The following is a 26,302-nucleotide window of genomic DNA, read 5'->3' as shown; positions in this document are numbered from 1 at the left end:
ATTAAAATGTATACAAAAGACCAAACAAGAAGCCAGAACGAAGAACTCAGTGCTGTGGCTTTGCCTGACAGAAACAAGCAGGATAAACCAAAGCATGCATGAACAGACACAGGTTGTTCTTGCACTTTGGACTAGTTCTTCTCTGGTATTCTTCACAAAGCACTTACAATTTCTAAGTCATTAGCAGTGATACAGTAATTGCCCATAAATCATTAAATATGCAGGATATTCACTGTGCCCAAGCCACCCTTTTAAAAAATGCTGGTGTACAGGGAGGTATTGCCATCTTGGAGATGTATAATTTAAAGTCTTCTGTCCTGTCACCAACGTAAAAGCATGGAAGAGAATATGAGTGTTTCCAGGAATAAGCTTTTAAGATACTCTGAAAATACAGGCACTACAAAAGCTTTGAGCATTTAAAGAACAAGGCTTACACATCCTGTTCACAGGTATAAAGATGGGGTTTGTGCAGGTGCATAGATCGAGACTGGACTGTCAAGGAGGTGATGTAACCTTTGTTTGGGAGAGGCTATCAACTGTTATGTACGCAAAAAACCCCAAGTATTTCAAGAAAATGTGAGTGAAAAATAGCTGGGAGTAGCCAGTGTCACACTGTGTGAGTAGAGAAAAGCTGCAGAACCATGGCCATGGTGATGCCAGGGCGATCCAGGCTGCGACAATGCATGTGAACAACTGAGAGCAGAGCCTGCAGGGCACTGAGAGATGAGGCAGTCTGTCCCCAGCCTCAAGACAAGAACAGCTGTACTTAATCTATTCTTGATAATATTTCCTGAGCTTCCTAAACTCTTTTGAAGACAGAGGCTCCCCAAGTACTCCACTCCATCAACCACTGACCCTTGAGGTGGACATTTATTCCCAACAGGGAATGTGAGCTGTCAAAATACAGTTGTATGGTTTTTCTTTGCCAGGCTACACGAGGACTTCTCTTTACATCTTCCACCTAACACTGTATGCTATGAACATCCCTGTTGCTCTTCCTGGAACTTATCTTGCTGAAGAACTAACCCTAATGTAGTGTTCTTGTCATGTATGTGTAAAACAGGATGTGCCTGTTCATCCAGGGCAGTGAGAACACCAGCTTTTAATCACATGAAAAACAAGAACACCTACAGAGAAAATACCATCTTATACCAGATTGCTAAATAAGCCTTCCATAAGCACCTTTTACCAGTGTTAAAGACAAAATTATATACCTGCCAGTTCTGAACTTGAAGGTGAACAGAAGTCATTATATCTGACTCTTACAGCTGCTTGTAACTGCAGCATGCTGACATTTTGATATTCTTCTGTCTCAGCATTTTAGAATCTTCTCAGCTCAGTGGGGTATGTTAGCTGCTGATGCTCCCACCACCAGTAATTATTAGATTGCAATTGGACAAAATCAAATGCAATAAAACTGGAAAGCAAAACCCCAAACTCTCACTAAAATTAAAGGAATGGCCTAAAGCCAGTTTCCTACAATCCTGCTTTCTAGCTTGGTTAAAATGTTTTATTCATACTTGTTTCTGCTGTATTAGTGTGTTTGAAAGCTGTCTTTCCTTCTGCTTCTGCAATCTGATGTTCTTTGAGTGTTTGACTTCAGCTTCTCAGTGGGTGGAAATTTAGCCCAGGATGGCCAATCTCCAAATCCTAGTCACTCTAAAATTCTGAGCTCCCAAGACTAGATGAGTATAAATATATTTAATCCAGCATGAACGTGATAATTCTGTTGCATGTTTAAGCACAATGGATAACTGTACCTAATACTGATAGTAAAATTTTACAGAATATTATCCAAATTCTTCTAAATACTGATTTTTCAAATAGAGATTCTTTGACCCTGAGCATGATTCATTTCATGTTCCCCACGTAGCTAATAGGCAGCTCAGTCAGTGGCTTTGCTGGGCAGGAGGACGCTCAGTTCCACTGCCTGGATTTGACTCAGCACTGATGTTACAACCTGCTAAGAAACAACTGAGAAAAGACACAAGCTGCTCCCAACAGCCCTTACTGCTTTAAGGGACTTTGAGCTCTTGGTTCAGACACCAAACTGAGCCTATGCAACAACATTTTGGGATAATGAAGAAGACCTAAATAGATTACACAGAGAACAAAGTGGAGCTCCAGTGACAATGGTCTTGAGGTAATCCAAGTATAATAAAACTTGTAATGGTTCTGTAACACAGCATCTCCAGTTTCTCCCCAGAGCTCAGCACATCCAGTTAACCTAGACTGCCTCAACAAGGTTCACGGGACTTCTCTGCTGTCAGGGTCTTTTTGCACTTTCCTATGAGTGAACTACTGCTGAGATAGAGCTCATCTCCATGAAGATGCTGGTAAATTCTGAGAGAATGAGAAAACCTATTCCTCAACTGTGTTGTATCTTGTGTTTCACTCAACACTATGTTTATTGATTGCTATGGATTAATATGCTGTGAGTGCTAATTCTCAGGGGACAGTTAAGTACTTATGGCTGATGAATGAGAGGCCAAGAGAGGAAAACAGAACCTTTTTCCTGCTGTCAGGGAATTAAGTTAATATCTACTACACTATAGTTTAGTCACCAGCTATTATTACTACAATTCCTTCCATGAAAAATTTTTGAAGCTACTAATTTTTTTCTCTTCCCTAAATGTAAATGTTGTGGTCACCATCACAGTTGTGAAGGAATACAGGCCACAGGGTTGTTCAGATCTGCCTGATAAAACTGTGCATTGCTTTTCACATCTGACCCAGCACACACCAATGCTCCCAAAGTCTGGCAGATACAGGAGGATGGATGGTGGCTTTCAGCATTAATTCAAACCTTGTAAAGGGAAGATCATGTCAACAGACTGTGGAGGCATCCAGAGGAGCCATGACATTCATAATTATTCACTATAATGCTGTTCACTCCTTAGTCATTGTGAAAGTAGCATTCATCACATCTTTCACTTGCTAAAATAATAACTGTTTTCTGGACTGAGATTCTTCTGTGCTGGTTCTGATCTCTTTTGCTGCTGGAATTATCTAGATAACTAGAACTATCAGGGCATGCTGAAGGGTAGTGTCCCGTGATATTAGCTGCAGCCTAGAGGCACCTCCTGCACTGGGGCCAGGGTATTCCTCTCACACAAAAACCCTACAAGCCTCTGACCCCTTGTGAGTTAGCTCCCTCCTGTGCCATTCACAGTTGGTGCCTGAGCTCACAGCGAGCCCACCAGGGAGCACAGCCAGGGAAGGACTCACCCAGCAGGACGTGCAGGAGGCTGCACCCACAGACCCCTCAGTGGGGAGCAATCAGGCTGCCAATGAAAGCAAGACTTTCCAGTATCAGTGCTTTGCATAGACCTAAATAGTCACAAGGGACAGTTACAGCTACTGCCTGAAATTTCAAACATACCAGATCAAATGGAGAAGAGCAACCTACTTAATTTTAGCTGAGTATGTTGCAGATGTGTGTCTGTCTTGGGGGCAGCTCAGTGGGGATGATACATGTGGAGGAAAACAAATGTTTTGTTACAAACAGCTGAAGACTGCCAGATGAACAACAATTTAAGGGGGTTAAGAGCTGTTACCTGGCAATCACCTCTGATTGCAGCCATGAAGAGGTTCCACTAGATACAACATGTTATATCTGTTAGATATAACATTGGAGAGTGCAGGGGAAACTGAAGAGTCTCAGGGTTTGGACTTCATGGGGTTAAAATGCATTCATTAAAGAAGCAGAGCCTGTTTCCATGACACTTTTGTTTTGTTTTTAGTTTTGCATTGAGTTGATAAAAGTGTGACAGAATTTGATTAGCATTGAATTTTACAGTTGTTGGTTTGACTACACAGATGTAAAGTGCTGTTTGCATTCCTTACCAATCTCCAAAGAACAATCAGGCACGTCAAAACAAGTGACTTTACTGAGCTCACAGATTTTGCAGACTTTTTGCCCTATCCTAATAATGAGCAAGCAATTATTGAGGCAGTCAAAGCACAATGAGGTTTTCATGGGAAATGGTGAAATCAAGAGAATTTCCAACTGAGACGCGATTCTTTTAAGATATTCTAGACTCTGGTTATACTAAGCCAGATAATTAGGTAAAAATTGATTATTCAGGGTCCCAACATAATGATTGAATGAATCTGGGAGGAGACACAAGACATTCTGGCTCTGAAGTCCTCAGGTCCAAACCTCCAAATTTATCCCATCTTTTTATTATGGCAGTTTAGGGAGCTGGGCTTAATTCCCTGACAAGTAGATTGGCTGTTAAAAAGGATGAAACCTAACACAGATTTCAGGAGTAGCCCCAATTAGTGACTTGACATTTTATACTCCCAGAGCTTCTCAGCACAGAAAAGTTTTAGTGGGGTTTTTTATATCACTCAGATAAAAATTAATCAGAAACTGGTCATCAAACATGGCCCATGTTAAGCCTGCCCCTGCTCTGGGTAGATATCATAACCCAACAACCTCACACAGACAGCTTTAGGCTTTCAAGCTTTATCTGAAATATGACAAATTCAGAGAACACTATGGGCTCCCTGCTCTTACATGTCCAAATGCCAACGATCTCTGTGCAATGCATCCTTAAACCAAACGTGGGTATAACTTAACACTATTGAAGGTAAGGTTCTCAGGATACTAAAAACACTACAATTTTTCACAATAAAGCCATTATATAAATGTTGCTTAAAAACCCCCTATATCCCTATTCTCCAAAAAATATTTTTGTGCTGGTGCACAGTGGTCCCTGCAGAAATTCAATTAAAAATGGGATATATATCTAGGCTGAATGGGTGACAGATTTGAATGCAAATTCAGCTCTCCAAGAAAACACCCCCCTAAACTAAACCTTCCACACGTGTTTGTGTTTCTACTACAGCTAAAATTCAGCAAAGATCTGTGAAGTGCACTGAAATCTGCCCCATCTTTCTCTTGATGAGAAGGACAGTGTAGCAAGAGCAGTGCTGTACCCATGGAGGCATCAGGACACAGATATTCAGCATCACATTGTGCTGAAATTGCCAGAGTGCTCTCGCATTAAGGTGTGTTTGTACCACTCCTCTGAGGTCTCAGGTTTGTGCAAGCTATGTCAGCCCCCTTGGCATGATCCAGTGGCGCTGGATGCACAGTAAGGGCAATCTTTATCTGTTGGATACCTTCATTTCTGGAGGAAGTACAAGGTTGAGTGATGCAGGCTGCTGCTATACTGCCCCCACTGTCTCTCCTTTCTCTGACCCCTCTCCAACTTTTAACTCTTACAGTTCTTCTTGCCTTGAATCATCAGTCAGTTCTCTGACTGCACTGGGTGATTTCTGTGTCAGAAGAGGGCTGGCATGTGAGAATAATAAGGCTATTCCACAGAAGGACTTTTAAAGAAAACCTGATCTCTCCAGCATAGGCTAAGGAAAGAGGAAAATGACAGGAGAATAAAAAAGAAAAATAGAATAGAAAACAGCAGTTCCTTAGAAAACAGGAACTACAACAGCCTTCTGCTGTGTCCATGATAATAAAGTTGCTGTTGACAGGCTTCTCCTAAAGACCCTCTCTGTGCAGTGTCCAGCATAACTGCACTGTGAGGCTCCAGCACTGCTGAAGGGGTGGCACTATTAGAAACAGTGACTTACAGTCACAGTAAGCTACAGCATAACCTTGTGACAAGTCATTAACTTGTGTCACTACTTTCCTGACAGTGCTTTAGGAGCGAGACACAAATTCCTTCCCTCCCAAAATGCCTTGTATGAACTCAAGACCTTATCTTTTCAGAGAAACCATGAGGAAGTCTGTCTTCTGCCTCTGGTACAAAAAAATTTATTAGACTACCAAATCACATAACTCGCTCCCTTCCTTGGCTTTTGCCACTGAATGTATAGCAATAAAGGGATCAGAGGGGGAACCTATAAACCTTGGTCTAATGGAAGAAGTTTCTCACTCTGTAAAAGGGTCCATTTGCTATGTCCTCAGATAAACTGAATCAGAAATAATGAACTCAGAGGAGAACTTCCTGGGGTAAGCTCTTGTAAGTGCACTCCAGGACAAGCTAACGATTTGTTTGCATTGCTCAGGAGAATGAAACAGGATGTTAAAACCTAAAAGGGAGAATAAGAACATAAGATCATGAAGTCTGATTCTATTCTTGCTTTGATGCAGATTTAAGTGACCCGAGGAAAAATCATCTACCCTCTGGATACTGCACTTTATCCCCACAGAGTACGGGTGACTCTCCCACCTTGCTGCACAATTGTGTGACCTCTTCATTATTTAAAAAGATCTTGAGACTCTTAAGGTAAAAGGACAAATCTAAAAGCATTTTTATGCTAAAGAAGAAAAAGAGTAGTAATGAGAACCAAAGCTGAGCCTTGGGGAGTTCTCTCCTATCCCAATAGACCATGTTTGCTTTTAACATCCATTCAGGGAAGAAGGGGTTCAGAGACAGGGCCTTTTCCCTGCTGTTCTCTTTGGTGTCTTTTGTTCTAGGAGGCAGACGTGCAAGCAAGTCAATTTTGTCCTTTAGATACCCTGAGAGAGTAATTTGGCCTGAAAATTTCTTTCACCGTTAGAGACAGAGCAGCACTTTGGCCTTAAATAACCTGACCTACATCAAAATCACAGCCTTAACAATCATCAGTGAGACCAGTGATGTGAACAAAATTTTAAAGATGCTAAGATTAAGTTATATAATTAACCCTATCTACCTGCAGAGAAAGCTGTCAAACTTCACCAGGGTACAGAAAGGGCTAACTCCAGGAACAGCTGTACCAGGTGTTTATTTCTGCCATCAGTTAGTTCACTCAGAGCCCAGTTTGTTTAGCTCTGTGGTCAGTATTACCTTTTCCCAGGCCTCACATCACTGAAATCACAGGTAAGGAATAAGTTGGGATTTGCCATGCATGAAGGCTGGCACTGTGTTGGAGTTTAGGTTCTACCTGTCACTGCTCCTGGGTCACAGGTAACCAAACCAACATCAACAGTTTAGCCTAAACTCCCACCCTCAAATAAACCACCCCCACTCAAGTACAGCAGTACTGAACATCAACTACACAAAAAATAGTTCACTCTGGGCTAACCATTGTGAAGGACCCTAAATCAATGAGGTAGCTCTGCTTAGATCCTCCTTTTAATAAGCTCCCTGAAGAAAGAACCAAGGTTTTTATGTTAAAAAAGGAAAATTATACCACAGTAACATACAGACTACCTAATTTTAAGTAGATAAGGTTCATATGGATTATGCCAGGACAAATCATGCAACTTTCCTCATGCCCAGTGTGTCACCAGAGCTGGGAACTGTTCCCCAGGCTTGATTATAAGTAATTGAGCCACTTCCTGGGCTGCAGTAAATCTGACCCTGTGCCTGACAGACCCTGGGAAGGGTCTCTTCGATCACTTTTAAAGCCTGGCTTTCTGCTCTTTTAATGATATTCACTCCCTGCTTGTCTCCAAGAATCTGCCCTTTAGGAAAAGGCTAATTTCCCTTCCTTTTTGTAGAGTCCTAGCACTCAAATCACATTATTTAAAGAAATTTTGCATAAAGTCAGGAACAAAGAAATCAGGCAAGATTTTTACACTGCCAGGGAAAGGGTAAAGATGTGGGAGAGATTTGCTTATTCCACAGACAAACCAAGGCACAGTGAGCACATCATAGGCTAAAGTTTAAATTTGTCACATAAGCCTGAGAAATTACACATTTGGTTTGTTTTCATGCTATGGTCAGGAGAACAGCACTGATCTTAAACTGCTCTTATATTTCACTTGAGCAGCTGAAGGTAGAAATAAAACCCAACCTAACTTTTCATAATGGATGCTACAAACAAGGCTATAAAAGTCAGAAAGCAGTTACTTGGGCACTGAAATATTAATAATAGGAAATAATAATCTTAAAGAAAAGAATTTTCCATGTCCAAGATTCCTGCATGATATAACTCTGAGAAAGACAAGGAGGAGGTGCAGGCATGATGCTTGCTGCATAACCCCAGGATGAGGATCAGTGTAAGTGATGGAAAGATCAGGGCTCAAAGAGTCACTTGCATCACAGAGGACACTCAGGCTCCTAAAGAAGCAGCAGAACAATTCCCAGTTCCCAGACTAGAACTGAACATTTTCATATCTGAGAGGGTAAATCCCTCATAGCAGTATCAGACTTTCCTATTAGTGCTAACAGAGCAAATTGCAATTCTTGTTCTTGATTTTTCACTGTCCTCTAAATACACTCTTCCTGCTCCCTGCCAGTTCTTCAGCTGCCCCACAGCCACAATAACTTTTGGCTGTCAGCAAATCAGAATCAGTGTGGGAAGAAAAAAGGAATGTTATTTCTTCTGATTCATTTACTTGTCTGAGTTGAGACTGGTTTTCAAATAATTTGACTTTGACAAACGGATGCTGTGTACTCAGAACTGTAAAATGGTTTAGTAAAGACCTTAGAAAAGAAGGTCTTGCCCTTTCTGAAGGAGGAGGTTAGAGCAGTGTTCCTTTCTGCCGGTGCTTTGATAAAAAGGAAGGAAGTAGTCTTAGCACACCAGAGCTGGAAACTCCTCAGAGCCTCTTACCACAGACACTCCTGAATGGCTTATGACACCAAAATCAATGCATATTTCATTGAAATAAATCACAGACCGTTGTAAAGCAGCTTTCTAATGCTTTGAAAATGTAGAGGTTTAGACTATTGTTACTAGCCAAAATGTATTAGTCTAAGTAGACCTTGTTAACAGTTTCACAGAAAGTATTTATTTATTAATATAAAGTTAAAATATTTGATAGAGCCACTTTTTCTTGAAATATACAAATTTTGAAAATTAATGTTTTGACTAGAATAGATTGGTTTTATATGTTGAATGATTACTATTTCACAGGCTGAAATGCAGCACGGAATCTTATTAACAAAGTGACTTTCCACACCATCCATTTAAAATAGTTTGAGGTGATCAAAACAAATGTATCAAAAGATAAGCTTGGTCAAAAGCAAAAGCTTGAAATCTTGTTTCACATAACCATTAAAGGTTTATCTTTTTGCCTGACACATGATGGTTTATCAGAATCTTTAGCACACTGTCTTACTAAATCTTAACATTTTCATGAGGTGGAAAATTTGTTTCTACTTTTGACGAGCTCCAATTCTCTCACTACTAAAAGAGCAATAACATAATATTGCAGTAAATATTAACAGCAGCAATAGGTATGATTTCAGTAGTTTAAATCGTGTTTCAGCAAGAAGGAAGAAGAATCTTATCCTGAATGGTTATTAATTAAGCCATCAAATTATCCCAGGCAAAGATAAAAATGTTTGAAAACAATTGCAACTTTCTATTTGTTTAGCAGCTTAAATACTAAATGTAGTCCGTGGTCTGAATGTATTGTGGGTCCATGTGAGGAGTTTGGCCTTAATTCCTTCTCTCCCCAATTTCAGATACAGAGACAGAGGTGCAAAGGGAACAAGATTATTGTTGCTGTTCTCAGCTGCCTTGGAGGCTGATGAACCCCACGGATGCAGAGCTGTGGCAAAGCTGGGACAGCTTTTGCTTAGGCAGGGCCTGTTCCACAGATACCAGAACTGCTCCAAGTCCCCCAGACGTGGCATCTGCAGCATGATTAACATGAGGTTCATGTGAGGCTGAGGGGAGTGGATTCCCACCAATACCAAGACTTTTAGGAAAAAAAAGCCAAACCACTAAAGACTGCTTTTAGAGAGTAACAAAAACACTAAGTGTGAATGAGAGAAGATAAGGGGAAGAAGTAATACAAGTAACACACAAAAACATTTACGTTGACCTATGCAGAAGAACCTCGTATAAATATGAAGTGAGGGATTAAAATAATTTTTTTTTAGCACAGCTACTGAAAAATGGTGATTTTTCAGAAGGCAATACTCCATAATTATTCACAGCCTCTATGGCATTTGCTCATGTTTGGAAAGAACTAAATTTACAAATGACATTTGCATTTGCTAGCTCTGGAACTTTGATCTAAAAGTACTGCACCAATGCTACATAACAAAAAAATCAACCCATGCAAATACCAGCTAGACAAGAAACAGTCTGTACTTTTCCAAGTATATGGGATTAGTGCAATGCTGACCAGCTTATCATACCTACCTCAATGATCAATATGGTAAACTTAGCAAATCTTGGTTTTAGGATTAGCGAGGCTTCATTCTGCATGTTGTCATGAAAGTAAAGATTGGATCTTTACCCCACTCATAATCTAACAGCTGGATTTGCTTTGAGTACTATTTATACTGAACAGCCCTGCCATGCATAAGATGTCCAAATTTTGCAAATAAGCAGAGATCAAATTGGCAAACAAGGTGATAATGGAGAAGGTGAGACCACATGAAAGAGTAGGGAAGAAACACAATCTATGTTAAAGCATTTTTTCCTGATTACAGCTTCCTTCACTTAATACTTTAAGTGGAAACAAGACATAGTGTAAATAGAAAATCAACATGGAGGGGTAATGGAGACAACTTTACCAAAACAGACAAGCAGAGAAAGAGGAGCACTCAGGTGTAAGGCAGAGAACAGAGAAAGCAAGTGGTGTAAGGACCAGGAAAAAAAATGAGAAGAATGGGATTATGAAGGGCAGAGAACAGAAAAAGGTAGTATCTAAGCAAAGGCCCATACAGGCACAGCTCAGGGGTTTGGACTTCTGGATTTATTTTACTCTCACTTTTACCTCTGGTGTATAGCTGGGTGAATCAAGTAAATTACTGGAATTGCTGGTGAGATACATCCAATGTGAAGAGCACAAGATTGGGCCATGAGTTGCAAAAGAAATATGGGGCAGGGACTGAAAAGAGATAGCTGGAGTTCTTTAATATCCAGATAATTTGCTTAAGGTTGGAGAAAAGGGAAACAACTAAGTGAAGACAAAAGATTACTATCTTTCACACTGAATACACAGACTGTATCCAATATTTCTTTAGATGATGAAAATCCACGCTTGTTAATGTCCTGTCCATTTTATCCTTGGACTGGATTCATCAACAACTCTGGATTTACATCTGATTTTATACCATCAATCTTTTAGCAGTTTATTTCCTATGCAATCAGAGAGACAAGTAAGATTCTTTTTTGGCCTGAACTCCTGATTGTGCTGTGTTAACTGCTGTGATTTTACCTTGCCAGCAAGCCCCCACTGTGAGCTGCATGGCGATGTGGGAGGGGTGGATGGGCCAGTCGTTGGTCACCAGGTACGGCTCGTACGTCGTCCCGTCCATGTACAGCGTCACCACGGGGAACTCCACATTGACAACGTAGTAGTGCCACTCCTTGTCACAAATCTGGGAGACACAGCAAAATAATAGTTAGCTCTTACAGTGACTGATTTTTATATCCCCCATGGTTTTTTAAATTGTGTTGTTTCCAGATTCCATGCATAGAAACTAATAATGTTGTTGCAATTTCTACATCTCTAACATTAATGAAAGCTAAAACAATGTTGATAAATACTCTTGGCATATTTGCAAAATACATGGGATAAATAGAGGGTTCTTAAAACACTTTTTGAAAACAAGACATGGATAGAAAATAGAAAAATCAGACAATTTGGTATTTTCTCTGTATTTTCACATTTGCTAATATGCAGTATTAGCTTCTCAATATTTATATCTAGTGTTGAGAATACAAAATTTCATGTAAGAGACACATACTTGGCATGTACTGGAATAGTTACTGGGGATCCCTATTAGGTTCAGATTAAGAAAATATACAGCCCTTAGTCACTAGATTGTTGACTTATTACCAATGATTGCCATTATTAACTTACCACATCACTACTTAGAAAGTCCTGTGCAACCTGCCAGGACCTCTACAGTGCTGAAAGGAACCTGGGCCGTGCTCTATGTAACACAGAGAGACCAGCAGTCTGTGTCCCACTGATTTGGGATTTGAACTCACATCTTTTCCACCCTTCATCTTTTGACCTTGAGCTTTTTCCCAGATGGTAGGAAAAATTAGGGTCTTTATGGTTTCCCTGATACCCGCCAGCTTTGAAAAGCAATGGCCACAGTTACACCATACTTTCAGGATGACAACTTTAGTGTCAAATCACACATAAATTTCTGAGCTGGATAACCAGGGATTACTGCAGGATGGCCAAATTCAGCTTTAGTTCAGAAATGTACAGCTGGATGAACCCGTGCCTCTTGAGAAAGAAGTCTGGTGTACAAATATCAATGTCTGTCCAATTATTTTTTTCTGTTGCTGTATCTTTATGATTTAAAAGTTCAAAGGAATAAATCACAGCAAACTGGTAGGATGGGTGGGCTGTTTTAAAAACAAAGCAATAGTTACAACAATGGTACTTTCAAGTCTGGAGAGATTCTTGTTTTGATGTATTAAAAACTGGAAATGCTTGAATGCAGATATCCTTGCTGTTTCACAGAAGCAAGTGGCAAGCAGAAAGTGATGTTTAAACATAACACTTTGTCCTTGGCCAGGTTAAGTGCTATCTGGTACAATATCTGCCCTTTGAAAGCAAAAGCTAATGTTTTGTTCCAGCAGACATTTCAACAAGCCCTTAATCACTTCTATTTCAAACGGATACATTTATTACTGCAGACATCATAGCTCCACAGCAAGAGATAAATGCAGAAAGGGGCTGCTGGAGGAAGCCTTTCTTTTGTTAGCAGCAGACAGCACAAATGTTTTCTGAAGGTTAAATGAACTGAAACCAAAATTCAAAGTAAATAAATTGGAAGACTGAAAACTTTACTGAACAAACAGCAACCACCAACAGTATTATGCAGCCCTGCCTTCCAAGGAAAAGCAGCTTGCCAAGCCCCTGACCAGCTCATTAGCATGTGATGCATCACAGCCACATGCAGCTGACATTTTATAGAAAACAAAACCTGTTTCTGAGAGACCTTGCATGGCCAAACCTACAGGATTAGTCCTGGCACTTTATGGAGAAATGTTCCACACTATTTCTGTTTTGCCACCCTAAACTGCATCACTTGGGATGCCCCAGGTGCACCCCAGTAAGGGAGCAATCCTCATGTTTAACTAAAGCAAGAGTACTTTGACAGAGCAAACCCAAACATTTTGGGTCATTTCATACACAAAGAGCACAGTAATGTGTAGCCAGTGTAATTACTCCATTAGGCAGTTACGTTTTTCAAAGAAAACGCTTCCTGGAAACACATTTCATAAATCCTGCAATTCAAGTCTCCTGCAGCTGGGCTCAAGTGCTTCCAAGAAAAATGCAGATGTCCAACTGTGGACATCCACACAAAGTACTTAGTAGCTTTAATTTTTCTTACACATTCTTGAACATAAAGATAATGCAGCTTGGTGAAGTCCTCGAACATGCATTTCCTTAAATTTCAACACATAAACACAAAAAGCTTTGTTTTGAAGGGAATTTACACACTTAAAGTCCCAGCTCAGCTGTTCCTGAGATTTCAACAGCACGTGTTGGTCATCTTAATTGTCACACGATTTCAATCAAACTTAGGGACACAGACATGGTCTGCTCCTCCAAATGATCTTTCAGTGTAAAAACAAATATTCTACAGGGAAGCAAAAGTTACTTCCAAACTCTGGAATACATCCCAGTCATTCAGCAGCAGGCAATACTACGTGGCTGACCATTTCACAAGCAAGAAAATAATGAAATAAATAATTGCGGTGTGTAATTTGTTATGCTGTCATTTCAGACACCTTCTTTGCCTTCTTAACATAGGAAGCCAGTTTTTTCCTTGCATATATTCCACAGTGGCAATGGAATGCAATATGAAGCAGTGAAGCCAGGAAAAGAAAATTATAAAATATACTACACTGGCAAATAAAGAAATTTTAATACTCTCAAGTTGGAAATTTATTTTAAAAATCTAATTTATAAAGCTATTCTAATGAGATAAAAGTACAGATGAGTAAGCTGGGCTTTCCAAACCTGCTGGATGGCTTGGTCTAATCACTCTATCACATCAGTCTGCCTCTAGAAAGTATTAATCAAATCACAGTGAATTAAACAGCCTGAAATCCTAGTGCTGATTACAAGCCATTGCATTGGAATATGCTTTTATGAAATAGCTGAAAACAGCCTCCATATAAATCTTACAGAGTTTGTGTCCCAAGCTCTTGGCACCTTCTAATGAAAAACGTCAATTTTTGTGCTTTATATTAGAATGCTCAGAAAAAGACTGAAACCAAAGTTCTTGGTCTGAGAAGCATGCGGTGCTTAGAACCAGACTTTGGTGGTCTGAACAATGCCCCATTTTTCAGCTTTGTCCATACAGGCCTGGCATGCACCTGTGAGAATTTGCCATTTCCAGCTCCTTGAGCTCCCTCGGGTCAGCTGGGGACACTCCTGGAATGGGGGTCATGCACCTGCTTGGCTGCACACACGAAGGCAGCCTGTGCTCCCAGAAGTGTCCCAGTGAAGAGCCATCCATGTTCAACCACGAGCCTCTGCTGAGCTTCCTGCGTGTCCCTCTAGTGCTGTTCCGCAGCGCAGGGAGCCCGAGCAGGCCAACAGCTCTGCACATCCCCTCAGTGCTGCTCAGGGCACACCCTTAGGGCTGAGAAAGGCACGTGCGGCTTCCATCTTCTGCTCTGTGTGACTTTGCTGAGGAAGTGCTGTCAGGACACACTCAAACATCCTCAACAAAAGCAGGAGGAAGAAAAGGAAAGCAAAGAAAGCTCTCTGCTCACTGCAAAAAGCACCACTTACTGCAGCTATGAGACAAAAATCCTTCTGCCTGAGTGGTCTGAACCACTCGTTCAGTTGGCAAAAGTGGTCTGACAACCACTCGTTTGAAGAAAGCATCTTAATCCAAATTTAAAGCACAGAGCATGTCACTGTATTCACTTCTCAATGCCTTTTGTAGCATCTTAACATGCTCTGAATCCATCACCCCCATCCTTAGTCATCATTTATTACAGCACATCTAAAACACTGTGCCTGCTTTGGGCCCCTAAGTACATGGAATATTTAGATAAACTGGAGTGAATTCAGTGGAGAATCATCAGAAGGGCCAGCTCTGGCCACATGAGGAGAGGCTGAGGGAACGGGGATTGTTCAGCCTGAGGGGAGGCAGCGCTAGGGAAGAACAGCAGCCCCGCAGTGCCAAGGCAGAAGTGACCACAGACAGGCTTTTCAAAGTGGACAACTCTGCATTTTTATATCACCTCACTAAAGAAGGCAGGGAATATTATACTTAATGGCATTAGCATTATTCACTCAGCCACAATCCCCAAGACAACCCTCTTGGCCTTTTTCTGAAAGCAGCCAAATGCTTTGTGGCTCTGCTTCAAAACCTGGCCCCCACTACCCTGGTTCAGAGGACTGAAAAGAAATGAAAATTGGATGGGGAGAGGGGTATTGCTTTGAGTTTAAAAAAATACCACCTTTTTCTCTCCATCTCTAAAAAAATCCTTCTGAAAGAGCTCTTTAAAAATTTACAACGTTTTGCATTGTTCTTTTTCTGTTGATTCCAGTAATTTTGATAGGTTTTTTATATATTTTGAGACAACAAAATATTTTTATTATGCATTTTGGACATATTTTTATAGCACTAAGAGAAAGCACTGCACTGCTTACAAACAGGAGCTAAAAGGAAGGTTCTGAAAGACTGTTTCATTACACTTTAAATCAGGACCTAAGGAATAGTGCCACTGCCACAAGAAAGCCTAAAAAAGATATTAATTTGGAATTGGTTGGCAGCGGATTTCATATAAATTTGAAGAATTTATATATATTTGCAATTTTTCAAAGAAAAATGTCGTATATTTACATATGTAAATCTAAAAAAAAATTAATCATTTTAGGCATTTGTTGAGCCATTCTGCCCCAGATTGGTGAGTTTGCATGAAGGCAATTCACAGGTGAGCACAGAGAGCCTTCCTCCTCTCCCACTCTCGGGTTTAACAGGGTTGTCTCTGAAATGGGATCTTTAAAGACACTGAATTAGCTTTAATCTGTTACTTTAGAAACTCATTTATTATCTTAATTGTTTTCCTAATGTCAGTTGTCTGCAATTAAGGCATGTTAGTTTAAAAGAAGAAAAGGAGATACCTTGGGGCATTGCTGTTGCTATAACTGCAGCTTCCTTTTGATTTCTTCTAATAAATCTTTGCCTCAAATTTCAGTAGCTGAGCTACCTGCAAAAGCTGACTAAGTGGTATAAAAAAATAAGTTACACAGCTGACTTTTTGAGCTCTTTTTCTCATTGTCTATAAGCACTTCTTTTAAAAATTATTTTATTATCCCTACACCACCAGGAACAGAAGACAACACTGCTAAAAATGTCCTGGTGGAGATCTCAAGTGCGTAATTCAGTATGCAAATATACAGTGTGAAGGATGACATTGCTTCATTGGGTACCTGAGTTACCTGGTGCCTTTCTGTTGTCTAATACAAAGAAGAAAAATCTGTTTCTACTGTGAATATGTGGTTTTATGGTAAAAGTCTGCTTTTGTGGGAATCTATAGATAGTCACTTGAAACTGGCTTTGTGCTACATTACAGTCTGTCAGCATATTCATTTTGGAGAAGAGCTTTTGGAAATAAACAAAAGCAAAATGCAAACACTGACTAATCAAATCCATTCAGTCACATTAATTGCTGTATCTTGTAGCATTTTTTATTCTATCTCAGTAACAGGCTCTGCATGAGGACATATTTGTCCTCATGTGTTGGTTTTACTCAACCTATTGCTTCACTGGAAATGATTAAAACATCTCTGGGAAAGGGTTTGGATAGTCTTGACCACTAAGTGAAGGTGTGCAGATTGCAAATAGGTCTCCAATATCTCCATAACCTCTTCAGAAAACAGAATATTCAGATTATGTACCAGGGCTTTTTTTTTTAAATACTCTCTTTGTGTTTTGTGTTCTACATTTCTCCTTCAGCAGCTTCTTCACACGGCACTTTCCCCCCCGTCTGTAAAATCAATATACCCTGTCTCTGCAGTGCCAATAGATACAGTATGGAAGTAGTAATTAAGGCAGGATGGAAGGAAAATGTACTGCATATAGGAAAAGGAGGCATTGATCCACACTCCCACAGTTAAATTTACAGGTGATACACTGTCACAATCTACCAAAGCAGTGTTTTTGTATAAGAATACTGCTGCACACATAACCTACACATAAATCTTGTAGCTTGAACCTCAGCCTGCACAGCCCTGCTCAAAAGTGATCACAGAGTCTCCCTGAGCAAGCTCCTGAATTCTGACAGCTGGTGGTGGCAGTGAAGGAAAAACCCCAACCAGCCAGACTGCTTTGCTCTGGACCAGCTTTTCTGCTTTTGAGACTGGAGCATCACCACTCTTCCAAGTGTCAGCAGTAGTGGCTGTAGGATGGAGTAATTTGTACTCCTTGGTGAGGAAGCTTTTCCACAGCTATCAGAGCTATATCAGAACTTGGATGTCTCTAGTACAGATGCTGATGTGATGTTACAGCTTTCGTACAGGGAGTTAATTTGAAAAATTAAATAACCATTCTTCTACAACTGCATTTGTAAAGGACTGTGTGTGATCAGTCCTAGAAAAAAGGAGATGAGCACTGCACAAATTAATCCCTTCTTTCTGGAACCTCAGCTAAGTATCAAAAGAACATTACCCAGAGAAGGGAGCAGAACAGACTTCCCTGCTCCTCATGGAAGTCTCAAGGAAGTTATTGCTTCCTCACAGGACTTTGGGTGAGGAATCTGGAAACAGTTTGTGTTTCCTACCCTGGCTGCATGGATGAAAGGAAGAGAATCCCCTTGTGATTATCCTGAGGTGGGCAGAGCCACAGGGATGTCATTCTCAAGGCTCTGCTGGCAGTGGCTCATGCCCCAGCTCCTGAATGAGGCACCAGTGACATTACACTGTGAAACCCAGCCAGCTCCCTTCAGGTGTCCCTGCACTGAGCAAAACAGAAGGGGTTTTCCACAATTGTGTATTTTGAAACAAACTGGAGGTGAAAGACTGGGAAGCACTTCCTTGCCCTTATAATCTCACTAATTGAAAGGATAATGCAGCTTCATGCTGATTGATTTCAAATTAGAGTTTGTGTACCTTATAAAAGAATTGTTCCTTCAATATGAACTATTTGGTTGGATAGTTTAGAAAACTGTCCATTAGAAAAACCTGCTGGAATTTCTTGTGTACCTGCTCAAGTAAATGCTTTACACAAAAAAGCACATATCTAATCACAGTCTTTCCAAACCGACATTTTCAACTATTTACTCACTGTCTAGTACATGTTTTGTTCTTCTGCTTAACGTTTATATGACTTAGACATTGACTAAAAAAAACAGATTTTCAGAGACTGTTCAGGAAACAACCCTAAGATTTGATATTTTTAAGAAAATACGGATAGAATATTTTGTTAGAATACCTTGAGCCCTGCAATATATTATGCAATATGGTTTATTTACCATGCCAAACAGAACTGTGATGTCCATTAAATCACTCAGAAAATTTGGTGAGGAAAGTTCCATTTTTTAACCTTTTTTTTTCTCTTGAGAAATACCCCAACAATACCAATTCATCCAAACTAATTCCTGAAATACATTTATACAGCATGTTTGCCAAGTATTTTCCTTTATAGCTACTGATGTTCCCATAGGAAATGCCTTGTTGCATTTTATCAGAAATTCTTCTTTACTTTGTAGTGACAAATAAAAGTAATTATTTTTTTCCCTCCTCAGCCATTTCCCCTCCACATCCATTCAAAAGAATGCAGAAGGAAGAGCAAGCACCTAAAACAGGTGAGTCTGTATTTAGCACCAGACTTACAGATGTAAGACATGTTTTGATCTTTGATTTTCCCAAGATTAAAAACCTGAATCTTGCAGAACTCAGCAGTGTGTTTTATTTGGAGATTGACTGACACAGCCAATGTCTTTCATCTCAAAAAAGAAGGTGAACACAGACACTGCAAGTCACCCTGTGGCAACGGGGGCAAATTTCTCATTACTGTGGGTTAGTTTTATTCTGGTTTGTGTATCATAGAATCACAGAATCACACAGAATCACCAGGTTGGAAGAGACCTCTAAGACCACTGACTCCAACCCATGCCCTGACACCTCAACTAAACCATGGCACCAAGTGCCACATCCAATCCTTTTTTAAACACATCCAGGGATGGCGATTCCACCACCTCCCTGGGCGGGCAGACAATTCCAGTACTTTGTCCTCAGTTTAAAAGAGCTAAGTATACAAATCTGATTGTGAGTTTCCCAAGATTTTTTATCTGGTTTTGTCCAAGCTCCCTGCCCCATATGCTGGAGAGAGGACGTTAATTGTGAAGCTGACCTCCCTGTTAGCCAGAGTATCCTCCCCTCCCTGTGCTGCAGGCGTTCTGCAGGCAGAGCAGATCACTGCCTTGCATCTCAGCATCCCCTGCCCCTTTTGGAATCATAATATCCACTCTATTACTCCAGCATTTAATGAAGCCGACTTCATTCCAGCCACATACAACACTTGGAGTCATCTGCAAATGAACCTTCAGTGTGTAAAAACAGAAAGGAATTTAAGAAATCTCAGGGCAAACCTCTATTCATTAACTGTAGGAAAAGAAAGGACAGGGAATGAAATAATAATCAAAGACATCTCTTAGCTTCTTATTCTGCAGCCCCCTGACAAGATCTTGCATGACCACAGTGCTGGCCCTTTTCCATCAGAAACCACTCTCATTTGACATTTATCTGGCTGTTCACCTGCACAGATTCTTCTGTCTTACTATTAGAAGAGACTTGACAACTCTGTCCCATACCTGAAGACTTTTACGTTACTGTAAGATGGAGAGATGGTAAAACCAATTCACTGGTGCAGTCCTTTACAGCTTTTAGTGGCACATATATACATACGAATGTATGAGATGTATAGATACGCATATGCATATATAGACACAAAGTTTGCATTTTTTTAATTATAACCTGTGGGACATGAAGTTACAAAAAACCCACAGGTGCTGACAGGGTACGGAAACAGCATTGTGCTTGAACAGACAGAAATGGATACATGTTTCAATCTGAGACCTTGGCAAAGGCTGCCTGAGTTAAAGCAATGAGCTTTTGCAGCTTAAAGCAAGAAAGTAGTTTTGTAGTTTTGGAATAAGTATGCCTTATAAAAGTAGAAATGTATTTTTAACAAGTAAAAACATGTTTTATGCAAGAAATAATAGTGATAAGTAAAAGAGTAAAGACTTTTCAGTTTAACAATAAATTTTATAATAGAGTTTTTTAGAAGGTTAAGATGTAGTAATATAAGCCTGTGCAACAGGCCCTAATAGCAAAATGTTGACTGGATAAGAAAACACGCACTGCGGCAAAATCATGTACAGTGATGATTGGTACAAATGTGTTAGCAAGCTTTGTGGCATTTGCTTTCTGGCTTAAAAAAGTATATAAGGCCTTGTAGAAAAAAGCTGCTTTTAGCTACCTCAGCTTTTGGACCTGCTGCAGCTGCTGCTACCTTGGCACCTGTGCCTGCTGCAGCTGCCACTGCTTTTGCTTTTGCTATTGCTACTGAAACTGCTGCTCTTGATATTAGAGATGCTGTTCACAATATCTCTCCTGCCTCAGCCTTCAATAAACATGAGACTGATTCTGCAATAAATCATCTCTGTGACATCTCTCAGTCATCCCGGGACAATCCCCAAAATCCCAACAACCTAGAGTGAAACATTTGGAAACAGGGTTGTGGAACAGTTACGTATTTCTAAAGCTTTAAAGTAAAAAGGGAACACTGTTTTTAGAAAGTCAACATGGTATAATCACTGAAATGAATAAACTCCAAACAGCTCATATCGATGTGAATATTTTCTTAGACCAATTAGTACTATTCTACCAGTTGTAAATGTTCTAGTTGTAAAGACTTCAGAGTACATTCAACAGCTCCTATCAGAATAAATTGATTTAAAAACTGTTAAAGAAAGAGACATTATCAGAGCATACCAAGATAAAAAACATTTTCAGAAACTAAGTATTTAATAATTGAGTTGGACTGAAATTGAAACTAAACTATTGAAGTGATACACAGCTAATGAAAACTGACACCTGTTAACTCCACTATTAAAGTTACTATTGATATTCCTTCAGCTACCAAATAACAAACTCTTCGTAGGTAATAGAAGGGAAAATAATTTATATAAACTGTTATAATGGTCCCATAAAGAAATTTTCATGGGCTTAGGACGGATGTTGGTTATTCTTCACCAGTAAGGACATTTTTGTTGGCCATTAATCTCTCTCTTCCTCTCTCTGCCTCATGTGAAGAAGCCCAGTTAACATTATTTGAATGTGGTGCTCTGGACTGGGCCATGCCTCTTTCCAGGCTTTCTAGGCTGAGGGCTGGTTTGCAAAGGACAGTTATAATGGGAGCAGGGCAGTGGCCTCCTGTTTCAGAAGCAATATTCCCTTCTGAAGCTGTCAGATACCCAATGAAGGGAGCAGCACGACTGCCAGCAGAAGTGAGACAGCCAGGAGGAGAACAGACCACTTAAAAAGTTTTCCAAGTTTCTCTACTATTGTTTAAAAAAATAAGTAACAAACCAAGTAATTGCTATTTTATCTGCTCTTTTTTCTTACAATATTTCACTACCTGTAACAGGAAGCTTTACTGAACAGTAACTCATCCTGGTAGTATTATTTCCCTTTCTTCCTTTTTTAAAAATTCCCTTTACTTTTCTATTAACTAGACCAATCAATCACAAATTAACAAAAGGCAGAAAGTCCCCTGATGTCAGGGAATAAAAATAAAACCATTAAGGATAATGCAAAGAACTTTGCTTCAGAGATGCAGCACGGCCACTGCCAGCTTGGATTTGCCCTTGAAATTCTAAGGCTGAGGAGAGCAGGAAAAGCAAGGGAAGAGAGAGGCACTGTACCTCCCACTACGGATGCTGCAGCTTGTCAGGCTCAATAAAATATTGCCTTGCTCCTACCAGGGTGGAAAACTGCTCCTATCTAAATGGAAAGAATGATCAATACTCCGAGATGAATGCACTTTCTCCCTTATAATGAAACATGGGGACATTTTTTTAGATCAACTTGAATCAACTGAATCTGAGAAATAAAGAGATCAGCCAAAGTCTTAGCCAGAATAAACACTACAAGTTTAATTTCCTGCCTCCTAATTTAAAGGGCTTCTATGATTATTTTATTTATATGCCAGATACTGATCTGTGATTTGTCAGTATAAATTTTCTGCTAAATATCTCTTTAAACTCCAAAAGCTACTATAAATGTTATATACCCAAATGTATATGTATATGATCAGAGATGAAAAAATGCAAAGACCTGGGAAGATCATATCTTTGGAATTATTCACAAACAGAACACGTTTACTACTTGGCAAATAAGAATAATATTAAGGAGAACTACAAAACCCACCCGATCCTTTGAGCTCCTACCTAACTGAAACAGCCCAAATACCTCCTTTATTTCCTAATCTGAGACCTGATACCTGATTGACATTATCTACTGAAGTGTTCAATTAATTTTTTGAATTTCAGCTATCAGTGCATTTATAAAGCATAAAACTGTTTTATTTCCAAATAGTACCCATTATGTTCCTGAGTACATCACTGGGAAGGGAGCACAGAGATTAGGGATGTTTTCATGTACACTGAGGCCCAAATTATGTTAGCCTTGTTTTCTTGCATTATTAATGTCCTTTCCAAAACTGAAAAGGTGTGGGCTTTTGAACAACCTGACTTCAAAGAGAGCTGAAATGAGCTTTTGGTCTGTGAGTTCGTTCCCTCCTCAAGACAGCACACATAGAATTCACACTCATGAGGCCTCATCATTCATCTTTGAATCTTATCTGGAATTTAAATCACTTTCTCTCATCTCCAGGATCTGCCTTCTTGTTAGGTGACACATGCAGGGATTCTACCTATTAGATATTTCTGTTAAGAGATTGGCAACAAACTTACTTTTCACTCTTTGGAGGGCTCTGTCTGCAAATGGAATTGTGGTCATAAACTAAATGAAATGCCCATTTAACATACCTCCTGAAACACACATTATTTGCTGGAAAACTAAGCAAATACTTTTCAGTTTATTAATAAGACTTAATCAAAACGTAGACTTAATAAAAAAAAAAAAAGACTATGAGTGTTAATACAAAACAAGCCCTGCTATTGTTTGCCATTACCACTCAAATATTAATATTCAGGATTTTATTCAGTTTGCTTTCTGGAAACCTGGCTGAAATGCTAATACTCAAATGTTAAAGGTTACATTTGAGTCAGGCATCTTGACTGCCTGCTGCTCCAAGGACTGAGGCAACTGGGAGTTCTGGCCACACTCCTGAAGGGTACTCAGTAACTGAGGATTTTTTTTCTCTCTGAGCATAAGGAGGTTGCATGAAGAAAAAGGAGGCTGTCACTGTTAAAAGCAGGATGATACATCCTTCCCTTGCTGCTGGTGTCTGAACAAATACAACACTTGATTCAGGCAGCTTTTAGAATGTTATACAGGTACAAAGACTGTGATTAATGCAAACTAGACCCCAGAGACAAAGAAAACAGGGTAGCTGGGGCTTGTTTGCTTTGGAGGGCAAACACTTGTGCTCAGCTGTGAAAACACCTCCTGAAGAGAAGTGCTGTCTTCTCCCTCTCACACAGTCCCACCTACTCACATCACTCACTTCTGTCAGACCAAAGGACTACACTCCCTTATCGATTCACATTCCACAGGAAGTGCTATGTGCTGGCATTAATTCATTAAATAAACATCCAGACTTGATGCCTCAGCTCTCAGCTACCATCTGGGAAACACTGGGATTCTCAGTCTGCACACAGAAGAAAGCCCACCTGGATACTGCCTGGGGCTGCAGACCTGTCCTTTGCTGGCTCTTTGAAGGGTTCCCATCACCTGGCAAATCCCTCTTCAAAGGCTCTGATCTCTGAAGGAAGTGCTGAGACTGCTTGCAAGGGTTGCTTTAAACGTGTTCAGCAAAGGCAGATAGAGCTGACACGGGTGTTAAACACCTTTCACAATTTCCACGTTTTGGGAGAGGCGATTTACTTGAAAGATTATTTGCTCTGTTGAAAGTGCACAGTGCAAATCGGGGATGAAAGAATCCCTGCTCTTACACAACTCTCACACTGAACTGAGAGGATCTCTCCAGGGAACCGCGGGGTGAATCACGTGTAGCCCAGAGCCCACTACTCTGGCAGGTCTGGATTCTGCAGCAGTCTGAGCTGGAGGCAGCTACAGCAGCACAAAGGCACAGCAAAAATTGGTGCTCCTTCCCCATACAGATTAGTCTTGGATTTACTTCGGTTCCAGCAGGCAATTAGGACATAATGCAGGGAAAAGCAAATGCTATTTTGTTTTTAATGCAGCTAAAAGGTGGCAATGAGTCATACTTGGCTACCTTAATAATTTCTGTAAAGTGAAGAACGGTTGTATGTCCGTGCTTCTGTATTTATACATAGAGATAAGTCAGGAAATTAAACAACCCAAATATTATGCATAGTCTCTTTAGTGAAATGGGGACTGCTGGGACTTTAATTACAGAGCTGGCATTTTGCAGACGGGCTGATTATATGTTATATGCCATAGTAAGGTAATTAGTTATCAGCTGTATTTGTGACTTTGCCAGAGAATGCTGTTATCTAGTCAATATGCAGCCTGCTTTTAGCACTAATCATGATCATGTTCTTAGTGCTTTTATGGGAGGAAACAAGTCAGCATTGAGGGTCTTCATCCCAGAATAGTTCTGGGCTGATGTTAGGGACATGAAACAAATAGACTGTGGCAAGACATTTTTGATATCAGTGTTGCAAAAGCCCTTAAAGTTTTATGGATCTCATTAAAGTAATTGTTTAAAGGCTCAAACATTTATTCACAATTGAGCTGTCTGGAATTTTCCCAGTGAAACACTGTTTTGTTGATTGGTAAATGGGTGCTGAAACTACTACTGTTAGAAATAAGACAACAAGTTCTTCAGGGAAAAAAAAAAAACCACTGAAAAATATGCCTTTGTAGTTTTGCCAGATAGGTCAGGTATTTGCTTGCTTTCAAAACTGTAAATAACTTAAAGAAAAAGAATCTGAATATTAAGGACAAAAATCCTAATATGCTCCCCTAAAGTATGTAATAACAGACCCAGACCAATTCATATGGAAGTCTTACATGACATGAAACAACTATAACTGCAGAAATAAAGGTAACAGGTGAATTGTCTGCCAGCTGAGAGCTGTGCATTTCTGAAATTCAAACACAATTAGTCCATTTGGGCTAAAAAGTGGCAGTCAAGGAAAGCAAGAGCAGTTCTGCAAGGAATCCAAGTATGACATTCAGCAATGTCTCATTACCTGAAAGAAACTGGACATTTCCTGTCACCTCTGCACACACAGGACTATGGTCTCCTATTGCACATTCAGGAGTCAGATTAATAACATGATTTTATGTTTGAATTGTAATACACTTAACTGTGATCCCAGTTCTCCTTCTATTTACCATAGCGGAGCACTGTGTGATCAGTTACTGCAAGAATTTTCATTAAATCAGCCACATTTGGTTAAATGTTCATCATACGGAAAACGAAGGCTGAATTTGAAATCAGGGTCTCTGTGCTGGCCATAGAATTACAGCAAACCCTCACTCAGGAGCGCATCCAAATCCAGGGATGTTGGCAGAGGTGCCTCAGGGAGAGAGGGCACGAGGCCGCTTCTCAAAGAATAAAAAATGCCATGCAGGCCATGCATGCAATTACAGCAACAGTAAATTACTCTGAACAGGTTTGAGTCCACAGGTTAATTGGAGTAAACAAACTGGAAGGGATAAGACTGAATCAGTAATAAAAGAATCACTGCAAGATTGGAAAATAACTTAGTCAGACCCTGGACTCTGAGTAACTGCTTGAAAAAATGCAGTAAAATTTTGGAGTGTCTGCAATGCCATTAATTGTCCATTTGGAAGAACACCAGAGCAGGGGGAGGAAGATCTGTGCACTATCAGTCTGCAGCTTTTTGTCTGTTTTCAAGCAGTCGTGAGTAAATTAGAAATAAGAACTTAACTGGCTGCTGTGAGGATATTTTAAAATTGGAAGGTTTGTTATAATACTCTACTAGAACTCTGTGCAACTTCTATGGCCTAGTGATGCTTCTTTTGGGAAATTTGCTTGCTGATGAAGGTTTGTTACGACTTTAATATGCAATTACTTAAAAAACCCCTAATACTAAAAAGCATCACAGCTATCAATAATACCAGAGAATGCCAGGAACTTTCCTGAAATTATGATTGAATAAACTTGGAATTTCTAACATTAAAGTTGCACTTAGAATTTCATTTGAAAACAACTTCTGCTCATGGAAAATTTAAGGGAGGAGAGTGCTTTTGCCTGCCTAGGAAGTTTCTGTAGGGTTCATTGCCTGCTTATAAAGAATATGT

General features: G+C 40.0%; 1 protein-coding gene across 1 annotated transcript in view; it reads right to left on the bottom strand.

Annotated features, from left to right (window-relative positions):
* The window catches only part of CLSTN2 (calsyntenin 2), a gene marked incomplete at its 5' end in the record, with an annotated part of 313,171 nt that overhangs the window by 12,971 nt on the left and 273,898 nt on the right, over positions 1-26,302 (bottom strand). Inside the window, one exon of the mRNA XM_082288258.1 lies at positions 11,081-11,243. Within this exon, the coding sequence (XP_082144384.1) occupies positions 11,081-11,243 (163 nt within the window). The remainder of the gene's footprint in view (positions 1-11,080; positions 11,244-26,302) is intronic.

Source organism: Coloeus monedula (genome assembly GCF_965178545.1).
Source record: "Coloeus monedula genome assembly, chromosome: 10".
NCBI classification, from domain to species: domain Eukaryota; kingdom Metazoa; phylum Chordata; class Aves; order Passeriformes; family Corvidae; genus Coloeus; species Coloeus monedula.
The sequence above is the reverse complement of the archived record's forward strand: the minus strand, read 5'-3'. Positions and strand labels throughout refer to the sequence as shown.